Genomic DNA, 18,526 nt, shown 5'->3' on the forward strand with positions numbered 1-18,526 from the left:
AACTTCTACTCGCCTGGGACCTGACAAAGCTCTCAATCTACCAGCATGAAGGCCCCTGCCCCTTCCGAAGCCCTTTCTCAACTCCAAAGAATCCAACTGGTCCCCCATTCATAAGCCTTCAAGACCAAGAATAAAAACTCACATGCTAGAGTATCATAAGCCTTCATAATATAAAACTTAGTACGAAAAGAACTTCTACTTGCCTGAGACCTGACAAAGCTCTCAATCTACCAGCATGAAGGCCCCTGCCCCTTTCGAAGCCCTTTCTCAACTCCAAAGAATCCAACTGGTCTCCCATTCATAAGCCTTCAAGACCAAGAATAAAAACTCACATGCTAGAGTATCATAAGCCTTCATAATATAAAACTTAATTTCCATCCCTAAACAATATTCTCTTTAATGGGGGCATTCCGAGAATTGAACTCGGGACCTCTCGCACCCTAAGCGAGAATCATACCACTAGACCAAATGCCCAAATGTTATTGGTGTTGAATTCTTAGTGGTTAAATATATAAGTGATTTAAAAAATAAATTATTTGATGTTTAATTAATCCATATTTTTGTGCACACTTCATGATGAATCATGATGAATTTAAGTGTTTTATAAGATCACATTGGTAAATTAGCATGATTTGTAGGGGTTCGGAGACTTCGAATCAAGGTTAAGGATTGAATTGTATACAATTTTGGAACCCCGAAGCAGAAACATGTAAAAGTATGTGCTAGAAGGGTGAAAACCTACGAAGTATATGGCTTTATAAGGAAGCTAGCTTCAAAGCCACAAGGCCTAGGTAATAATGAAAGATGGCGTCGTCAATAAAGGTATAAAGACATTGTGTCTTAAATGCACGCATATACCTTTAAATGGAAGGACATTACGCTTTAAATACATGTGTCTAGTGAGGCTAATAAAATAGCACTATGTGTAGTCAATTAAATAATTTGACTAAAAGTTGTGTAAAGTCAATCACTAATGTGATGTTGTTTGAGGGAATGAGCTATAAGAGCCTATCCAAGGTCATGTGATGGACACCCAACTTATGTGAAGAGGTTTCTATCCTGAATTAGGTTCAAAGAGTAAACAATGAAGTCACCAGAGACCTGAGAAGTACTACTAAGTTCATTGTAATATTATAGTAAAGTAGTGCCATCACAATGAAAGAGGTTGAGCAATAGGCTCTTAATTAGCCGAACCTTAGAAATGTGGAGGTGTGTTAATTGTGGTGCACAAACCTAAGTGGATGTGGAAAATATGGTTGATTTTTTATGAGAACTATATAGGCAAGTTCTCTAGACAACCATGAGATTGAGATCTGGGGCAAGGCCTGTTCTCTTTTAGAGGAAAAAAGTCCAAAAGAAAATTTTCTTAAAAGGGTTTATCATTGTAAAGTCGACTGATAGGATATAGCTGATTAGCTTGTTGGCTATGCACTGAAGAAATGTTCAAGAAGTCTGACTTCACCCATACTCTGTAGCAAGGTTCATTAGACCTAGTATAGGTTCAAGTCCGAAAGACACCTATAATGACATATCCTATTGTGTCTAATATGTTCACCAGTTCATTGTTTTGTTTTCTTGAAATTTTTGAATTTTGCGGGGGATTATTGTAATTTTAGTAGTTTACTTGAAAATTCAAAAAATTCAATTTTGGTTGAAGTTGAGTCTTTTCCTAAAGGGCACCTAAATGGCCAATGGGTGTCTCTTTTGGAAGGCTAGTTTGGTGGCTAACAAACATGCTTTAAGGGAAGAGATATATCCTTTGTAGACAACCTTCGGTGACGTCTCTTGCTTTCCTATATAAAGGTGGAAGGGGTTTGTTTATTCTTGGGCGAATGTTTTTGAGAAGCATTGGTTTCTTTAAATTGTGTCATAAAAAATGGATTGGTGAATGTAAGTTTATGGATCCCTTAGTCCATCAATTACAAAGTGCACTGTCAGCAATGGAGGGGTTGACTAATATTGGGGTGAAAACGCATTCAGGACCTGTGTGTACTATTCAGGGTGTTTACATACCTTAAAGAAAGTATTGGCCATTATTGGCACATTTCAACTCCGCTACTTTCTCGTGAATCATTAGATGGATATACACAACTACATTTTCGACAAGGAGATCATTCATGCTATTTGAAACAAGATAAGTTTTCATACTTATGATTTTGCTTTATTTATCTTATACAATTGCCCAGAATATCATTATATTTCCAACAGTATGTCCAACCTTGAGCTTATTTGTATGGCACTAACTTCATTAAACTGTTAGCATGCATAAGCTTAGTTTTGAAAAATAAAACAATTTTCCCCACAAAAAATTGAAACGGGAGATGGATGATGGGAAGTGACATTATTGAATTAGAATTGTAGAAGTTAAGGAAATCATTATTTTTGCTATTTAGATGCAAATCACTTTTAGTCTCTATATATTTATTTACTTTGGTGTCAATGGGATTTAATAAAAAATAGTGGATACAGTTCACATGAGTTGTGCATTATAGATTCTCAAGAGAGACATACTTACCTTCAATTTCTATGAGATATGTTTTTTTTTGTTTCAACCTATGACTACTTGATTTCATCTGACATCCTATTAGGAAGATTTGATGCTAATAAGTGATAAGTAAAAAATAGTAGTACGGGTCGAACCATGGTTGATTCAATTGACCCGATCAGGACCGGTTCCATTAGATAACCGATTAGTGTATTGAGCACGAAGGAGCCTAACGATTAAGGAAAGAGGTGTGATCCCGCCATACTTGTGATTGATCGGGCCCTATATGGAAACCATAACTAACAACCCAAATTGAAGGAGAGAAACCCTACGATGGGATGACTACCAAACTGATGAATTGATCTAACAGTCGAAAATAAGAGGTAATTCCTATTTAAACCTAAGCACAACGTGAGAAGAAGGTAACTGAATCGTTCCCCTCTACTATCTATTCTCAATTAGGTTTTGCAACTTGCCAAAGCTCTATGGTAGTTCACTAATTGACTTAACCTTTGGAGGTGGCTTCCCGACCACTAAGCGCACATCTGATGTTGTTTTGCAGAAAACTTAAGGTGGAACAATTTTTAGATGCATCAATAAACTTCATGAATTGTAAGTTCAAAAATAAGTTTTTCAAATTGTGTTCTAACCTTTGTAAAATTTGTAATTTTAATCAAGATATATCTACTTTGTAAGTTTACCTAAAGCTGGTATTATAAAAGGAGTTATGTCTCAATCAAACCTTATTTGGTCTCCAAAACTGTTAAATTCAAACCCAGATAAAAAAAATATTTAAATATACAAAATTATTATTATTATTAGTATTACTTTGGTTTTAATAACATTATATCATGACAAGATTTATGAAATTTTTAGATTTGAGAAAATTTAGTTTGAAAGTTGAAAAAAATTACCTACGGCCAAAGACTTAGCTTTTGTTCTTAAATTTTTTACAAAAGATATCCAAAATAATATCTTACATAAATGAAATTTATATTAAATAAAAAAACCTACTTAAATGATATTTAACGAAAATAAAAATGATTTTAATCTAATAATATTTCTAGGAATAAAATTCAAATTAAACTTCAGTCAAAACCAAGAATCATTTTGAATGTTCTCTATGTGAAAGTTTGAAACGTACCATGCTTGCATTGGATTTATTAAAATATAAAAATAGCTATCATAACAAAATGACATAACATTTGGTTATTGAAACCAAGGTATCAAGCTGGCTTAGAGGATGTACTAGGTTTTGACAAAGATTTTTTTATTTTTTATTTTTAATATCTGGTGCGGATAGGTCTCACATGACTAGACATCTTGTTCATACGATTCTCATATCATGCATTCTATAAGATATAAGTCTTTCAATTTCTACTTTACTGTGCACTTCTAGAATAGATAAAAGATCTTCAAAATTGAATCTCAAAGACTTAATAGTCATGTGTATGAAAGCCAATGGAAACATATGCAAATGCATTAACATGGCTAGAATTTTTATATGGAATGATGAGATGGGTATTTACACATTTTTATGATCAAGCATAACATCCAAATGAGCAATCACCATTCTTATTTCTTAATGTGAACTGCATCAACATTTATAACTATTGTTAAAATGAACATCAAGAAATAACGAGCAAAAACATAGACAATAAAGAAATATGATATGATTCACTCATTCCAATACAATGTACTATGTCCCTAGAGAAGAAGAAGTTTAATATGCATGATGCCAGGAGATTGCAATGAAATCTCTCAGAGCACCCGAAATATTATTAGAAACTCTCACCTAAAGCATTAAGACGAATCTCCAAATTGTAGATTGACTATATAATAGAATGTGATGTATGCAAATAATATTTCAATCGGATAAACTAGTCATATGAGTTTCTCACCAAAATATATTAGGACGGATGTATTTCCATAATCACATACAAGAATTTGAGGCACATATAATAATTATCCTTATGTTTTGACTAAATAATTATTCGACTAAAAACATAGTTTACAGGGCAATGTAGGTTAGGAGTAGTTTTGTGTGTCTCTATTGCGTCATGTTCATGAATCAACTACACCTCTGTGTTATTGTACATGTTATATTATTTTTCTTATTCGTAACACAAATGATGAATGAGTAAAAAAAAAAAAGAAAGAAAAATACTAAAATCTTATTCATAAAATCACAAATTATATATTTCTTAAAATGTTAATTCATTAGCGCAAAATCATAAAAGAAAGAAGAGATCTTCCAAACTAAATCTAGAAACTAGAATACCAAAAGTAAATGGCTATTTTCTCAAAAAAAGAAAAGTGTATAACTTGTAGCTATAGATACTTCCAAATAGAGCAACTAATATTCCTCAAAATCTTTCAATAGATGGTAATGAAGTCATTAATTTATGGCGAACTAGTTTGAGACAAAATATTTAGTAGCAGTGAACTCATGCCTTCCCCCTATTGGGTAAAAACCATGCATTCATTTGAAGAACATATTTTTAGAGTGATAATTAAATCATTATTAATTTCAGAAACCATGCCATCGGTTATTTTAAGTTTCAATGTCGCTCAATACTTCTTCAGAAAGCTTTGTCATTGACGTGTAAGATATTTTGGTTGGTTTTATTCTTTTGATTTCAGGACATGTAAATTGAAGCCTTGTGTTTCCATGTCATCAATAAGTATCTCTACCTTATTTTTATCTTTGTAATTGTTATGTCTATGTCATGCCCGTTTGGTGCTTAAGCACATATCTTATGAAAACTTTAAACTAGAATAGGTAAGTTATACTTGTTGCTCCCATGCTTTAAAATATATATTTTGAAAGTGTGTGATTCATGCGTAGCTAGATTAAAAAATAATTAATCCACCAGCATTGGTGGGATTCCCTTTGCCTATATATAAACCATTCGTTGTCATTCAACCCTCATAAACTCATTTCTCACAAGCTGATCATAAGTTCTTTTGTTCTCCTTTGTTTTCAACCCTCCCAAAACATAATCACCATGGAAGCAAAAAAACAAAGTCCACACATTGTCATTCTACTAGCTCCAGGAATGGGCCACCTCATCCCTCTAGTTGAATTTGCCAACAAATTTATCCATGAACATGATGATTTCTCCATTACATTCACAATCCCAACTGATGGTTCTTCCACCAAAGCACAGAAAAGTCTGGGTGTCTAAGGTGGTTGGACAATCAGCTCTTGGAGTTTGTATTGTTTATTTCATTTGGTAGTGGTGGTGCACTCTCAAGGGAGCAGTTAAATGAACTAGCATTGGGACTAGAGCTTAGTAAACAAAGATTCTTATGGGTTGTCAAGAGCCCAAATGCTACCTACTTTGATGCTCAAAGCATTGAAGACCCTTTGGCTTTCCTGCCAGAGGGTTTTCTTGGAGAGGAGCAAAGGAAGGGGTTTGGTAATACCATCATGGGCTCTTCAAATACAAGTGCTTAGCCATGTCTCCACCGGAGGGTTCATCACTCATTGTGGTTGGAATTCAATCTTAGAGAGTGTGGTACATGGGGTACCATTGATTGCTTGGCCACTCTATGCAGAACAAAAGATGAATGCAGTGATGTTGGCAGAGGATTTAGAAGTAGCTTCAAGGACGAAAGCTCTGAATGGAATAGTGGGTAGAGTGGAAATTGGCAAGGTGGTGAAATGCTTAATGGAAGGGCCAGAAGGAAACAAAATACACCAGAGGATGAAGATGCTCAAGCGTGCAACTATTGAGGCGTTAAGTGAAGAAGGATCCTCTAGGAGGTCACTCTCAGAGGTAGCATGCAAATGGAAGTCCCAAGTGGGGATGTGAAAGAACACTTCTTTACCTTTTTGGTAAAGATGTGAAAACTATTAGGAATAATTGTCAAATAGTGATTTTGAATTTGAAAATCCACACCAAATTTTCTCTTTTCTTTTAACAACCTTTTGAATTTTAGTGGTAGAAGCACACCAAAACTCAGCGGTGAAAGAAAGTCTGCATGCATATAATACAAGTTTTACTCAATATTATATAGTTATAAATGAAATTCTTCTCCAGTGTACAAAATGTGAAGAATAATTCAATTCATACAAATTTTCTCAAGAACAAGATATATAAGTTATAATGTTGTTAAGGCTCTTTTTGGTATGAATTATCATTCTCAATTATGAGAACTTTTCAATATTTTAAATTGTTTGGCATCTATTATCAGTTTTATTTTTATTTAAAATAAAAAAAAACCCTCTATAATCCATAATAGACTTTAGATTATGGTGAGAATTTCATTCTCTTCATTTATGTGTAGGTTTACTTAAAATTTTATAATTAAGATAAGGGTAAAATAGTCAATACACATTATTTTTAAAATTATATTTTTTCTCTCTCTTTTCACACTTACTCACTATCATTTTCTAACCGTTTTTTTCTTTTGACACCATATTTATTTTGGACAAAATTCACTAAACCATTTTTCATTCTTGACCACAATAATGAATTAAACTTAGAGCCTAGTTAAAACTTGTTTGATCGAAATTAATTTATTTTGGTCCAACCGGATGGATCTAATATTTAATTGGTACATACACTCCATCTCTCCACCCTCCACCTTCCCGGTCAGCCACTCCCGGTGAGAATTCTCCGGCCTCTCCAACTACGACCACGATTCAATAAAAGATCCAACTTTTCATCTTGATCATTCGCTGCTTGGAGCAGTGCCACCCAAGCAAAATCCCCAAATTTCATAATAAAGATCCCGCCCGGCGCCAATGAAGGAGTAGTAGAATGGTTAAGAACCTAACTTCTCAATGGAGAGGTCATGGGTCCAACTCTACCGGCGGCATATGTAATATTCCTATCCTTCTATGCCTTTGTACAAAAAAAAAAAAAAAAAAAAAAAAATCTCGCGCCCGGCGCCCCTGAGAAAGTCGCGACGCACCGCGTCGCGACTTTGGTTTGAATATACCCCCACATAACTGTTGTGCCAAGCAACCGGGAGAGGAGAGAACACTGTGGACGTCGGAAGGACGGACGTTGGGTTACGCAATGGCGGAATTGGGGCCATGTGTGTTCTGTCAGATTGCTACTTCTTCCACCTCTACCCAACTCCTGCACTCTGTCCGATACTAAAGAATCCTTCTACCTTCCATTTTTTGTTCCTTGCATTATTTATGTATTTCTGAATCACTTGTGTTTCGTGCAGGATGAGAAGGTTGTCGCCTTCCAAGATATCAACCCTTCCGCGTTCAAGTAACTACCTAAAACTCCATCGTTCCAGTTTTCGTTGTTATTGCGTCTCTTAATTTCGATGAAATATTCTTGTTGATGGAGGCAAATTTGTACCGTTTTATTCAGATTGCTATTTGAAAGATTACCAGAGTTTATAGTTTAGTAGAATTGTTACCTGAATTAAAATCTGTAGCTGGGGCAGTTCCGACTTTTGTGGAATTCTGGTCTCTTTGTTGCTTGACTATGTTATTTGCCTTCGCCAGGCATATTATTCTGGCGTACTGTAGAAAATGAGGCAGTGAGAAATCATATCTGCAGTGTTAAATTGCGTTGCGTGCAGAGTGTTAGGTTAGGGACAGCTTAGAGTTTCTCAGTTTTTGAGAAGTTAAATGGTTTGGGAGATTGTTGATCCTTGCTTTCAAAAGATTGCAACTTTTCAGATACGAGGAATTTTATGAATGGATGGAAGGCGGCCTGCATCTCCTGCAGCCAATAACAAATCCAAATCAAATCGGACTTGGCCGGAGTCAATCTCAAGAACCCTAGAATTGGCAATGAGATTTGAAAACTCACCGGTTGAATTGTTTTCGGCCGCTACAACGTTTTCTTTTGCCCTGGCTTTAGAATCATCTCATTCCTTGCCCGATCCAACCTTCCTAATGGATTTGGGATCGGTCTCTGCTCATTGCCTAAATAAACCTACACACTAATCCAGTTTCTAATTATTTGAAACTATGATGGAAGCTTTTACTATTTTGTAACTTGTCCAGTTCGAGATTCATTTTCATTTTTTCTATGCATTTCCTCTTAATATTCTGACTTCTGTTTATGTACATGAATCCCATAATAGTCTATTCGTTAATTCTAATTAAATAGAAATGCTCCAGAAGCACAGCCTCCAGTTTCTCTACTGTTTCAAGCTTGCAGTTTTTATCTATATCTCGATAATCTATGAATGCAAGCATATAGTTTTGGGATAATTACTGTTGCCCCCCTTTACTTTGATTTTATTACTGCTTTGTCTCGTGTGCTTTTTAAAATTATTAATCCAACCTTTAACTTTGTCTACAATTACTAACACCCCCTTACATTAAGCTCCATTAGTTTACTGATGGTGTGCCATCTTTATATTTTCTCAAAATTCCTAAAATAACCCTAGAGTTATCTCTTTACTTCTTTACTCTTTTGTCAAGTTATAATACTACCCTTAATTAACTATGGGAACAATTTGACTTTAAATCCATTTTCTTCTCTAAAAAGAAACTGCCGAATAAATAATAGAAGTGATTGAATAAAACTCAAAATAGAACTGAAGGTGACGAAAGATCAAATTCAATTCAAAGTTGAAAACTGAAAATCACCTTATATACACTAACCATTGTGCATATAACCAAATTTCCTATCAATTAACATCTTATATGCTAATTTTGTGTAAAACTTCCATCGTTGTGATGGACAATTTAAGTCAATCTTGAGAGTTAGTTCCCAAATTAAATTCTGATGAGAAGAAAACAAAATGAAATAGTTTCAAGACAATGATTCCATTAAAGATAAACCTTACCTGAAAATTCATGTGATTTATTTTTTTTAGTACAACAGTAAGACCCTCACTAACAAGTATTACACTACAGCAGAGTTCATTGTCGTTTTGTTCTTTTGCGTAAATTCCAAGAATTACAACAAACACACTTTTTTCTTGTAGTTCATTGCTCATGCTGTTTCAACTTAAATTTATATTGCCAAACAATTCGTCTTCATCATGATGCACATTCTGATGGAGTTAGGGATGAAGAAACAAGATCTCAAAATATAATTCATTCACAAACTTTCTTGATGTGGGTCTTTATCACATTTTAAATGGAGACAACTAGTACTCTTTCAAATCCAAAATTTGATTCTTAAAAATAAGAATTTAAGGATATAATTGGCGTTCAATTTGATTTCTATAAATGAGGGCAGTGTCATCTTTTTGACTTCTTAATTTTAATAAAGGGCAAAATAGACACTATATATTCAATGTTAACAGCCACTTAACACCATCAGAAATGAGGGCCTGCTGCTGGGCTTATCAGACTCCTATGCCAAATCCATAAGTGTTCTTGCAAATTGTCTCAAGCAATCAAAGTAAAAGCTCTTGAATCTGCCTCCTTCCAAATATCATATCAGATATTTTATTATGATATTTTATTACTCTTCATTGGGTTATAGAAAAAATTCTATCATATAGCTTTTAGTTATCTTATCATATACTATAGTAAAAAAACCAACAACAACAGCATAGTCTTATACTCTTATCTCAACTTGATGAGTTGGCACATGGATGCTTGCTCTTCAATCAGCTCCATTTGAAGTGTTAAGCATGTCTTTCCTCATCACTTCTGCCCTTGCTATTTTTGTTCCCTCAATTTGAATTAAATAACTCCTTTGTACCAGGGAATTTCAAGGCACCTGTACTGCTGTATGTTAAATGATACTCTCTAAGCTTATCTTTTATCTGGCTATTCCTAACTTGGTTGGAATATGGTCATTCCTAACTGAATCCCTCCAGTTTTTCAACACATTCATCTCAACATCCTTATCTCCAACGTTCAAAATTTTATTTGTGTGACACTTCTTCACTGCTTGACAATCTGCACCATACATCATAGATGGGCAAACCTTGGTGCAACAGCTAAGTTTTGTTCTTGAAAACTGTTGGTTCTAGGATCAAAAACTTAGAAACAGCCTCTCTTATTTAGCAGCAGGGGCAAGTCTGCATACATGTGCCCCCCCCCCCGGGCGCCGGGGGAGGGACCCTGCAGTAATGGGGCCCTTGTGATCTGGGATGCTTTTATTGTGATATAAATATTGCTTGATGTTAAGAGCTATGATGTAAGACAATGGGAGAGGCTTCCTGTCATGTTTTCCTTATTGCTTCATGTCATTAGTTGTTAGTTCCCTAATCTAAGAAAGTGTCTTGTTTAGGCTTAATTTGGTGATTTGTGTTCCTTTTATAATTCTATTTGAATCAATATAAATATATATATATATATTGGTTTGTAAAGTAGACACAACATTCTATCACACAGCCCTTCTGTTCATTGTTCTCTCTTCTCCCCACCCTTCTCCTCTCTTTCTACTATTTCTCATGCACTGTTACAGGTTCTGGGATTGTTTTACAACAACAGAGCTGTTGTAACTGCTAACTGATTCTCTCTGTAATAGCCATTTTGAGGGTCAATTTAGGTTTCTGGTTTGAAGAAAGAAACCCTAATTCAGTGGAGAAGAACTAGGATTCCATGAATCAATTGAAGAAAAATCATGCATGGATTGGTTTCCTTTTGAGGGTCAATTTAGGTCGGTTGAAGAAAGAAACCTGGATTCCATGAATCAATTGAAGAAAAATCATGCATGGATTGGTTTCCTATCACTACTCTTTTTGCTTTGATGTCGTCTGTTACTCTTACTGATTTTGGTTTTGAAACTTTCCTTTCCATAAGTCAAATGGATTGCTGCTAACATAAATTTATTTTGTTAAATCCTCATTTTGTTTTTTCTGTCAAAAGGCTATAGAATTGGGTCCTTTGCTGTTGTTTTGTATACTGTTGTTGCTGCTGTCTCTTTTTTCATTGATTGCTAGTGCTAGTGCTGCTATAGTCAAAGACATCTCTTGTTTTCTCATTGGTATGGATTTATGCTGATCAAGTGTTTCTTTAAAGTGAACAATAGCTTCCTCATCAAGGAAATACTGGTGATCACTGGCTATGATTTACTGCAGCTACTATCTTCAGTTGTATTAGTGTAGGTGCTGATTGGGCACCTTTGTTGAATCATGTTTTCTTCTTACTAGTGCCTCCAGATCTGAAAATACCAGCTCATGACAGTGGATGTTGAGTTAAGTTTTGTGATTAAGTGGAGTGTTGGTCACAACTACTACCAAACAGCTCCAATAAAGATTCATATTTCACATGGAGGAGTGTGCATCTTTATGTTGGGTGTTCTTCTGTCGTGTGACCCGGGGTGGAGCGCTAGGTCTATCCTCCTTCACTTGGGACGTGGGAATGATTTTTACTCTTTTTATAAAAGGGTCCGGTTGATTCGAATCTTTCATAGTGAGATCCAACTATGAGCTGTCATCAGGTCAGAAAGATCGAGATTGATCCTTTGGAATCTCTGTTTGGATTCCTTGGCTGTTATCACTTTAATCCCGAAAGCTTTGTGCACAAGGCCCTGGATCACCACCATATTTTTAGTCAATAGTCCACAGAAGACGACTTCAGGGAAACCATTAATTCACTACCTGGAGAGATTTCACCCTTTGTTTCCCCACCCAGTCCTTTCTCTTAAGCTGCCATCTAAATGTTAGCCCCAATTGTGCCCTTCGTTGGAATAACCTCGAAGATGTAGACCATCTCCTCTTTCTTGTCCCTTCTCTCGCTCCTTGTCAGCGACCGCCATTACCTCCAATTTGCCCCTGCTCTAGGTGTTCCTTGGGTTTCTCTCAGGATTGGATGTGGTTTCTGAGACACTTTGCAGGATCCTCCATCTATGATATGGTACGTAAGTTGGTGCTCAATGTGTTGATCTCTCACCTTTGGTGGGAGCATAATTTGAGGAGATGGACCTCCAAATCTAGATCCTTAGACGTGATTTGGTGTGTCATTTGCTTTGATTTATCTTCTAAACTCCAGTCTCTTTCACACCCCCCAAGTTGTGGATTCCCCAAGGAACATGAATATTGTTGTTTACAAGGAATTAAATTCCACATTCCTCCCAAGTAGGAGATTGTGATTGCTCCCCCCTTCCTCTCCCTCTTGCTTCTTACTCTTGTACCTTCTCTTTGCCCTTGTTGGGGCTTTTGGTTAATGATTATTTCATTCATCCCCAAAAGAAATACACAACCATTATCTTATTTTTTAATTCATAAAATATCAAAATAAATTAATTGCAGAAAAAAAGTTCTGTTTCCATGAAGTGTGGATTGGGCAAAGCTTTTCAGCATACATTTAATCCACATCCATGCACCTAATTTAGAACATTGTTTTTGAAAAGAAAAAAAAAAAGTAAACTTGGGAAGAACACCCACCTTGTTTGAAGAATGACTTTAAAATCATGAGATCCTTGTTGATTAGTTGTTGTAGATGAGCTAAATGGAGTTGATGCGGCCTAGGGGGAGATCCGAGCCCTTTTCCTGATGAAAAATCCGGCCAAGAGATGAAAAACAGCAAAGTCGGCAGAGGTTGAGTAGAGAGTAGGTCGAGACAGTCGTGACAAGATATCTCATCTTGACTCGACTAGATTCAATATTTAAAAGAGGTGGTTGGACCAAAAACTCAGTCAAACCGAGTTCTCGACTCGACCACGATCTCATCGAGATCTCATATTCTTTTAATTTCGTAACACATCTCTACTTGAGGTCTCACAAAACTGAGATCTCATGAGACATCGAACCATGATTAAATGTTCCTATTGTTTCTAAGGATGTATACTGCCAAAAGTTTTATCTAAGACCTTTTTTATGGACTTTGTAGTTAGTCTGATTTGCCTTCCTCGAGATAGGCTTTTTGTATAGCCATTGGAGGTATACCTTGTGTTGTTGTTGTTGTCGTTTTTTTTTTATTAGTTATTGGAGCCACACTTTTATGGGCTTTTTGTGTAGCCACTGGAGGTACACTTGCATTTTGGTTTTTCACTTAGGAAGAGCTTTTGGTATTGGTTCTTTACTTGGTTCTACATTTTATTTTCTTCCTTAGGAAGAGCCATTAGTGTCAGCCTGTTGCGATTTGGATTTTCTTGAGTTCCTATTGATGATGGATTTATTATAAATGCTTAAATGTTGCTTGTAGCTTGTTCGTGTCTATGAGAATCGTGTACTAAATTGTTGCTGCCTTCCATACCTGTTATTGTCTGTCCAAGCTGGAGTTCTTTTTTCTTTTTTTAGATTTCTGTATACTCCAACTTGAGGGGGAGTGTTAAGAGATATGATGCAACATGAAAGCGGAGTCCGTCTATCATGCTTGTTATTGTTTGTCCAAGCTAGAGTTATTTTTTCTTTTTTTAGATTTTTGTATACTCCAACTTGAGGGGAGTGTTAAGAGATATGATGCAACATGAAAGCGGAGTCCATCTGTCATGCTTTTCTTATTTCTTTATGTCTTTAGTTGTTAGTTTCCTAATCTATGTAAATCTTGTTTTTTGGCTTATTGGGTGAGAGTTATACTCTTTTTATAATTAAGTTTTTACTTAATATTAGTACTTATTGGTTGGTAGAATAAAACATGGTATGATAGAACATAACATTCTATTTCACAATCGGCTTTCCTTTGGTCTCTTGTCTTCTCTCAATTGTTTAAACTTTGCAATCACTTCCTTTTATATCTTTCTGTGGTGATTTTCAAATCAATTTATAAATTTATTTTGGTGAGCATTTATACTTTGATAAACTGGTAGGCATTATCTCGTCATTCCTGTGGAGCACATTGCAACAGTCAAAGACCTCCAAAGGAGAGTGGAAGATTATCAATTGGGTACTGTTCTGAGAATAATTATTGTATAACATTGATATATTTACCTGTCTTCTAGTTAATCCAATTTATATTTGTTCTCTAGTGAGCCATATGTTGGATGTGGGACAAGCTCTACTACATAAAGATGCTCCAGACTCCAAGCAGTACAGGTATTGTTTCTTCAACAGAAGCACAAATGTTCTTTTTGGATTGTATATGTGCAAACCTTGAATCCTGTTATTCCTCATTTTCTGTGTAGCATTGGTATGGGGCACTTACTGTCCATGGCCTGTGGAATGGTTTTTTAAAGGAATTCTAGAATCTAGATCAATATGGTTAAACAAAGGCAAATGAGATTCTTGTTACTGCATTCTCGAGTAATGAAGGTTCTTATGCATTTTCTTTGTACAATTTTTTGGTTGGCTATTCCTGCTTCATCTCATAGCTCCAAGCCCTGATCCCCTTCTCTCTCTTTCTTCTTGAGCCCATTTGGATCCTGTTATTTTGAGAAGAAATTAGGAGCAGAATGAAGGGGAGAAGAAGAAGAAGAATTGATTTTACTGTGGAGGCTCAGATGGACCTCAAAATAACTTCACTGTATATAGGCTGTTTTACAAGTTGAATCAGTATACCAAAACAAAGTAGAACCCAAATAGGAGAAGATCTCCAAAGTTCGATTGGACTTGAACACCTGACTGCCGCCTCCTCTTGTGCTAACTCTCGATGGAACTTTCCTTTCCCAAATTGCCCTTCCAACAGATCCAAAGGTTGATGTGGAAGCATTGTTAACAAGTTCTGGCATGCACAATCAGGTTGCTCTGGCAGTTTGGAATTGCTCGCTTAAGAGCATGCCCATGGTTTTGTCATTGGATCAAATATCAGCAATATAACAATTTTGGGTTCCTGAAAATCTGGAGATCAAGAAAATGAACATCCATTACTTCTGGTTAAACCTATGGTATTTCCATTCTCTTTCTTTTTGTCCCCTTGTCAATTTCAAACTCTCTGACTGCTAACCTGATATGTATCCATCTTTGTAATCTTGAATAAAGTTCAGAATGGAAGGGAGAATCATGGTAGTGGAATGTGCAATTGGACATGGATTTAACTGGTCACTCCCAGCAACTGGTAATTTACATAATAAGTGATGGTTTTAGAAGACTGATAGTCTATTAGTTTAGATATAATGAATTCTATTAGCCTTGTAAACCTAATAATTGCTAATAAGCATTAACCAGTTGTACATATTTGTAGATATAACAAAGCTTATTTCTAAATTTGGTTTGACTATCGAGTTACCTTCATTGGATCTTTGATGTATATTTTTGGAGAACTTCACCAGGTTCCTACCTTTTTGTATTTCCTGCAGATTTGGCTTTCATCAGCCTCCATTTAATAGTGTGAACCATCTCCATCTCCACTGTTTTGCACTTCCCTTCATACCCAGGTAAGCATTTTGTTGTGTTACTCTCTTTTAGTGTTGAAGCTTCACTTTTCTTTTCTTTCGGGTGTTTGTCAGATAAGATTTATGTATATCTGCTCAATTAACTCTCAAGATCATGAACAGATGGAAATGTATAAAATACACTCCTTTAGGACCCTTTGGATTCATCCGAGCCGAGAAGTTGCTGCAGAAGATAAAGCCATAAGCATCTGACCAGCCATAAATGTGAGTATCAGGTGGTTCTGGTTCTGGTGTAACTTGTGTGGTCATTACATGTGGGACTTTATCCACTCAATCAAATTGTTGGTTTACTTTCATATGTTTGTTGGTAGCATATCGACTCATCTCCTAGTAAAGCATGGATGAGCTTTGATCTTATTACCTTGCTGTTTCAAATTTGCTAAATGTGAGGTCATTCATATCAGACATGCCCAGGCTGTCAATCCAAGTTATTGTATCTTGCAGTGGTTGCATTTGTGTCTCCTCGGTCAGCCTATCTAACCTAGAATTGAGATCACAAAATACAATTACCGCTCTCAGCTCAGGTATCATTGTTCAGGACCATCTTGTGTTGCCCTTCTTTATATCTTTTATTCAAAGGTGCTGAAAAATTAGCTTGGTTTCCATGACCCTCGTGAAGATTGGTTCAAGCAAGAAAATTTATGCTGAGAATTGTTTGTCTTACAATGTATAACATCTGGTTGGTTAAATCTTCCCTAAAACAAGGGCAGTACAGAAGATTGTTTGTAACACTTGCTCGTCTTGAATTCCACTATTATTCATATTTAAAAATAAAAATAAAAAAAATTCTTGAGTCAGTGGTCAAATTGCTATTGTTTTGTTTCTTTTTATTTGTGCTTCTAGACAGGCAAGTTTGGATTTCTACATAAAGCTTCAAACTTTACCATACAGTTGTTTGTTGTTTACTTCATTAAATATGGTATTTCCATTGCTAAGCAGCCCCCATGGCATATCTCACCAGGTGTCATAATTATGAGTTCCACTGAAGTTACCTTTATCCTTGCTGAGGTAATGGCTAACTTTGGTAGACAATGGCTTGAACTAATACCTGTCGTGTTTTTAGATTGTTCTCCTATTTGAACCTGCTCCAGTTTTTTTAATTAATTGTTTTGGATTCCTATTGCATTTGGGGGTTCTGTATTAGGACTAACTAATTTGGATTTTCTTTCAAGAAAATTGATTGTGGAATTCTGCAGCCACAGGAATGGGTGGTCTTCTTTTCTGATGTGGGGTTGTGCAATATGTGAAACAATAATGAAAAACCAGTTTCTAGGATAAGGGAAAGGAGCTCCCTTTTGGTAGTGTGATATATTCTTTGATTTTCTTTGGGATTTTCCTAGTTTTTCTCTTGGTTTTACACTCCTTAATATAAGAAAAGCCATGAAAAAACACTATTTTCTGGAAGAAGGAATGGTGTTCCCTTCTGGTTTTATGTAACATAGTTTCAGTTTTCTTATATTTTACTTAAAAGAGTTTCTGTTTGTCTTCCTATTTTGTAATATTCTTATTTGATTAGCGAAGTGTTTGTTCGGATCATCAGCTATATTCTATGAAAGTAAGGATTGTAAAAGTCTCACTTTGATGTGCATCTGTAGTCCAATTGTCTGGTCCAAAAGACCATCTTTCTATCTGACATCTGAATCCCTTGTGGGAAATGAAGTAGAGCAGATAGAAATCTGAATCCCTTGTGGGAAATGAAGTAGAGCTTTTGTTTAGCATCTGATTCACTTTCTCAAATTGAAATTTGTCACTGCTCTTTAGTCAACAATCGATTTCGTGTTAATCGACCATTTCTTATGGCAAATGAAGTATTGTTGCATAAATCTGAATTTTTGTCTTCAATTGGTCATGCTCCTCATCTGTCATTTTGGATAATCTAGCAACATAAGCCATTGTATCTGCCAAAATGTCTGTTTCTATAATTATCAACAGTAAAAGACTAGACTTTGAACAGAATTCCAGATTCAAATATACAAAACATGTGCATTTGCATGTGTATTTTTTCCAGTCCAGCACCATAGCAGCGGCACAGTTGGTTTACACTGTAGCACGAACATCGACTCCTGTTAACCCAGTAATCACCAAGGATCTTTGCTTTGGACAGCCCAGGCTCATACCTTGACATGGCCTCAGAGGCCACTGTTGCCTCCTACTGCAGCCCCCACAGCAATTAGGCCGACATAATGGCACCAAGCAGGCAGTGTTACAATGTGATCGAGGTAGAGGCTGAGGCTAGCTAGACAGTTGTTAGGGGTACGATTTTTATTGCTTTGGTTCTGCCATATGCATTATTTGACACTAGTGCATTTTATTGTTCTCTCTTTTTGCGAGATGATTTATGCGTTGGTGGTAAGGAATTGGTGCTGAGCACCCCCCAAGCACACATTGGTAGGTTGGATGAGGCATGCAAATTAACCACGCAGATTGAAGGACATGAGTTGATTGCTCATTTAATATTGCTTGACATGCTTGATTTCAACGTTTTCCTGGAATGGATTGGTGAACCACACATAGGGCCACCACCGATGTCTAACGTGTCAAGCTGAGAGGAAATCAAGTCTAGTGTGGAAAACTTTAATGGGCGAGCCTATCTTAGGTCAAACTATAAATACCCATTAGCTCCCTAACCCCCCCCCCCCCCACAAAAAAATAAAAAAAAAAAAAAAAAAAAAAAATGGTAATTCTTAACTACTCTTCTCACTTTGCCTGATTATATAGCTCAGGCCTCTAAAGCCCAGAACATAGGGTGGTATTGTTTATCTAATCTGACTTTGGCATCTGTGGTAGCTACCCGATCCTTCAGGTCAACTTGTTGCGGTTGTTTGCTCTTTTGATACAATTTTAGCTTGGTCTACTAAGGCTCAACCCTAGTTCAATG

At 36.0% G+C, this 18,526-nt stretch overlaps 1 protein-coding gene and 1 non-coding gene across 4 annotated transcripts; one reads left to right on the forward strand and one right to left on the reverse strand.

Annotated features, from left to right (window-relative positions):
* Nucleotides 1-402: 402 nt before the first annotated feature.
* TRNAP-AGG (transfer RNA proline (anticodon AGG)) lies at nucleotides 403-474 on the reverse strand. Its single transcript has one exon. It is a non-coding gene; the product is annotated as a tRNA-Pro (tRNA).
* A 6,961-nt stretch (nucleotides 475-7,435) lies between these two features.
* On the forward strand, nucleotides 7,436-17,968 carry LOC149029509 (bifunctional adenosine 5'-phosphosulfate phosphorylase/adenylylsulfatase HINT4-like). Of its 3 annotated transcripts, none has more exons than XM_089141918.1 (7): nucleotides 7,436-7,587; nucleotides 7,673-7,719; nucleotides 14,128-14,204; nucleotides 14,287-14,353; nucleotides 15,553-15,630; nucleotides 15,751-15,852; nucleotides 16,610-17,968. In XM_089141918.1, exons 1-6 carry the CDS (start codon nucleotides 7,516-7,518, stop codon nucleotides 15,830-15,832), a joined length of 423 nt encoding a protein of 140 aa, XP_088998044.1. In that variant the 5' UTR covers nucleotides 7,436-7,515; the 3' UTR covers nucleotides 15,833-15,852; nucleotides 16,610-17,968. The 3 variants fall into 3 exon arrangements, with proteins under 3 accessions (XP_088998044.1, XP_088998045.1, XP_088998043.1); XM_089141919.1 differs by lacking the exon at nucleotides 16,610-17,968 and adding an exon at nucleotides 16,093-16,602; XM_089141917.1 differs by lacking the exon at nucleotides 16,610-17,968 and having other exon boundaries at nucleotides 15,751-16,602.
* Nucleotides 17,969-18,526: the final 558 nt, after the last annotated feature.

This window comes from Hakea prostrata, chromosome 1, assembly GCF_041222555.1.
Source record: "Hakea prostrata isolate BN-2017 chromosome 1, UWA_Hpros_2, whole genome shotgun sequence".
Taxonomy (NCBI): domain Eukaryota; kingdom Viridiplantae; phylum Streptophyta; class Magnoliopsida; order Proteales; family Proteaceae; genus Hakea; species Hakea prostrata.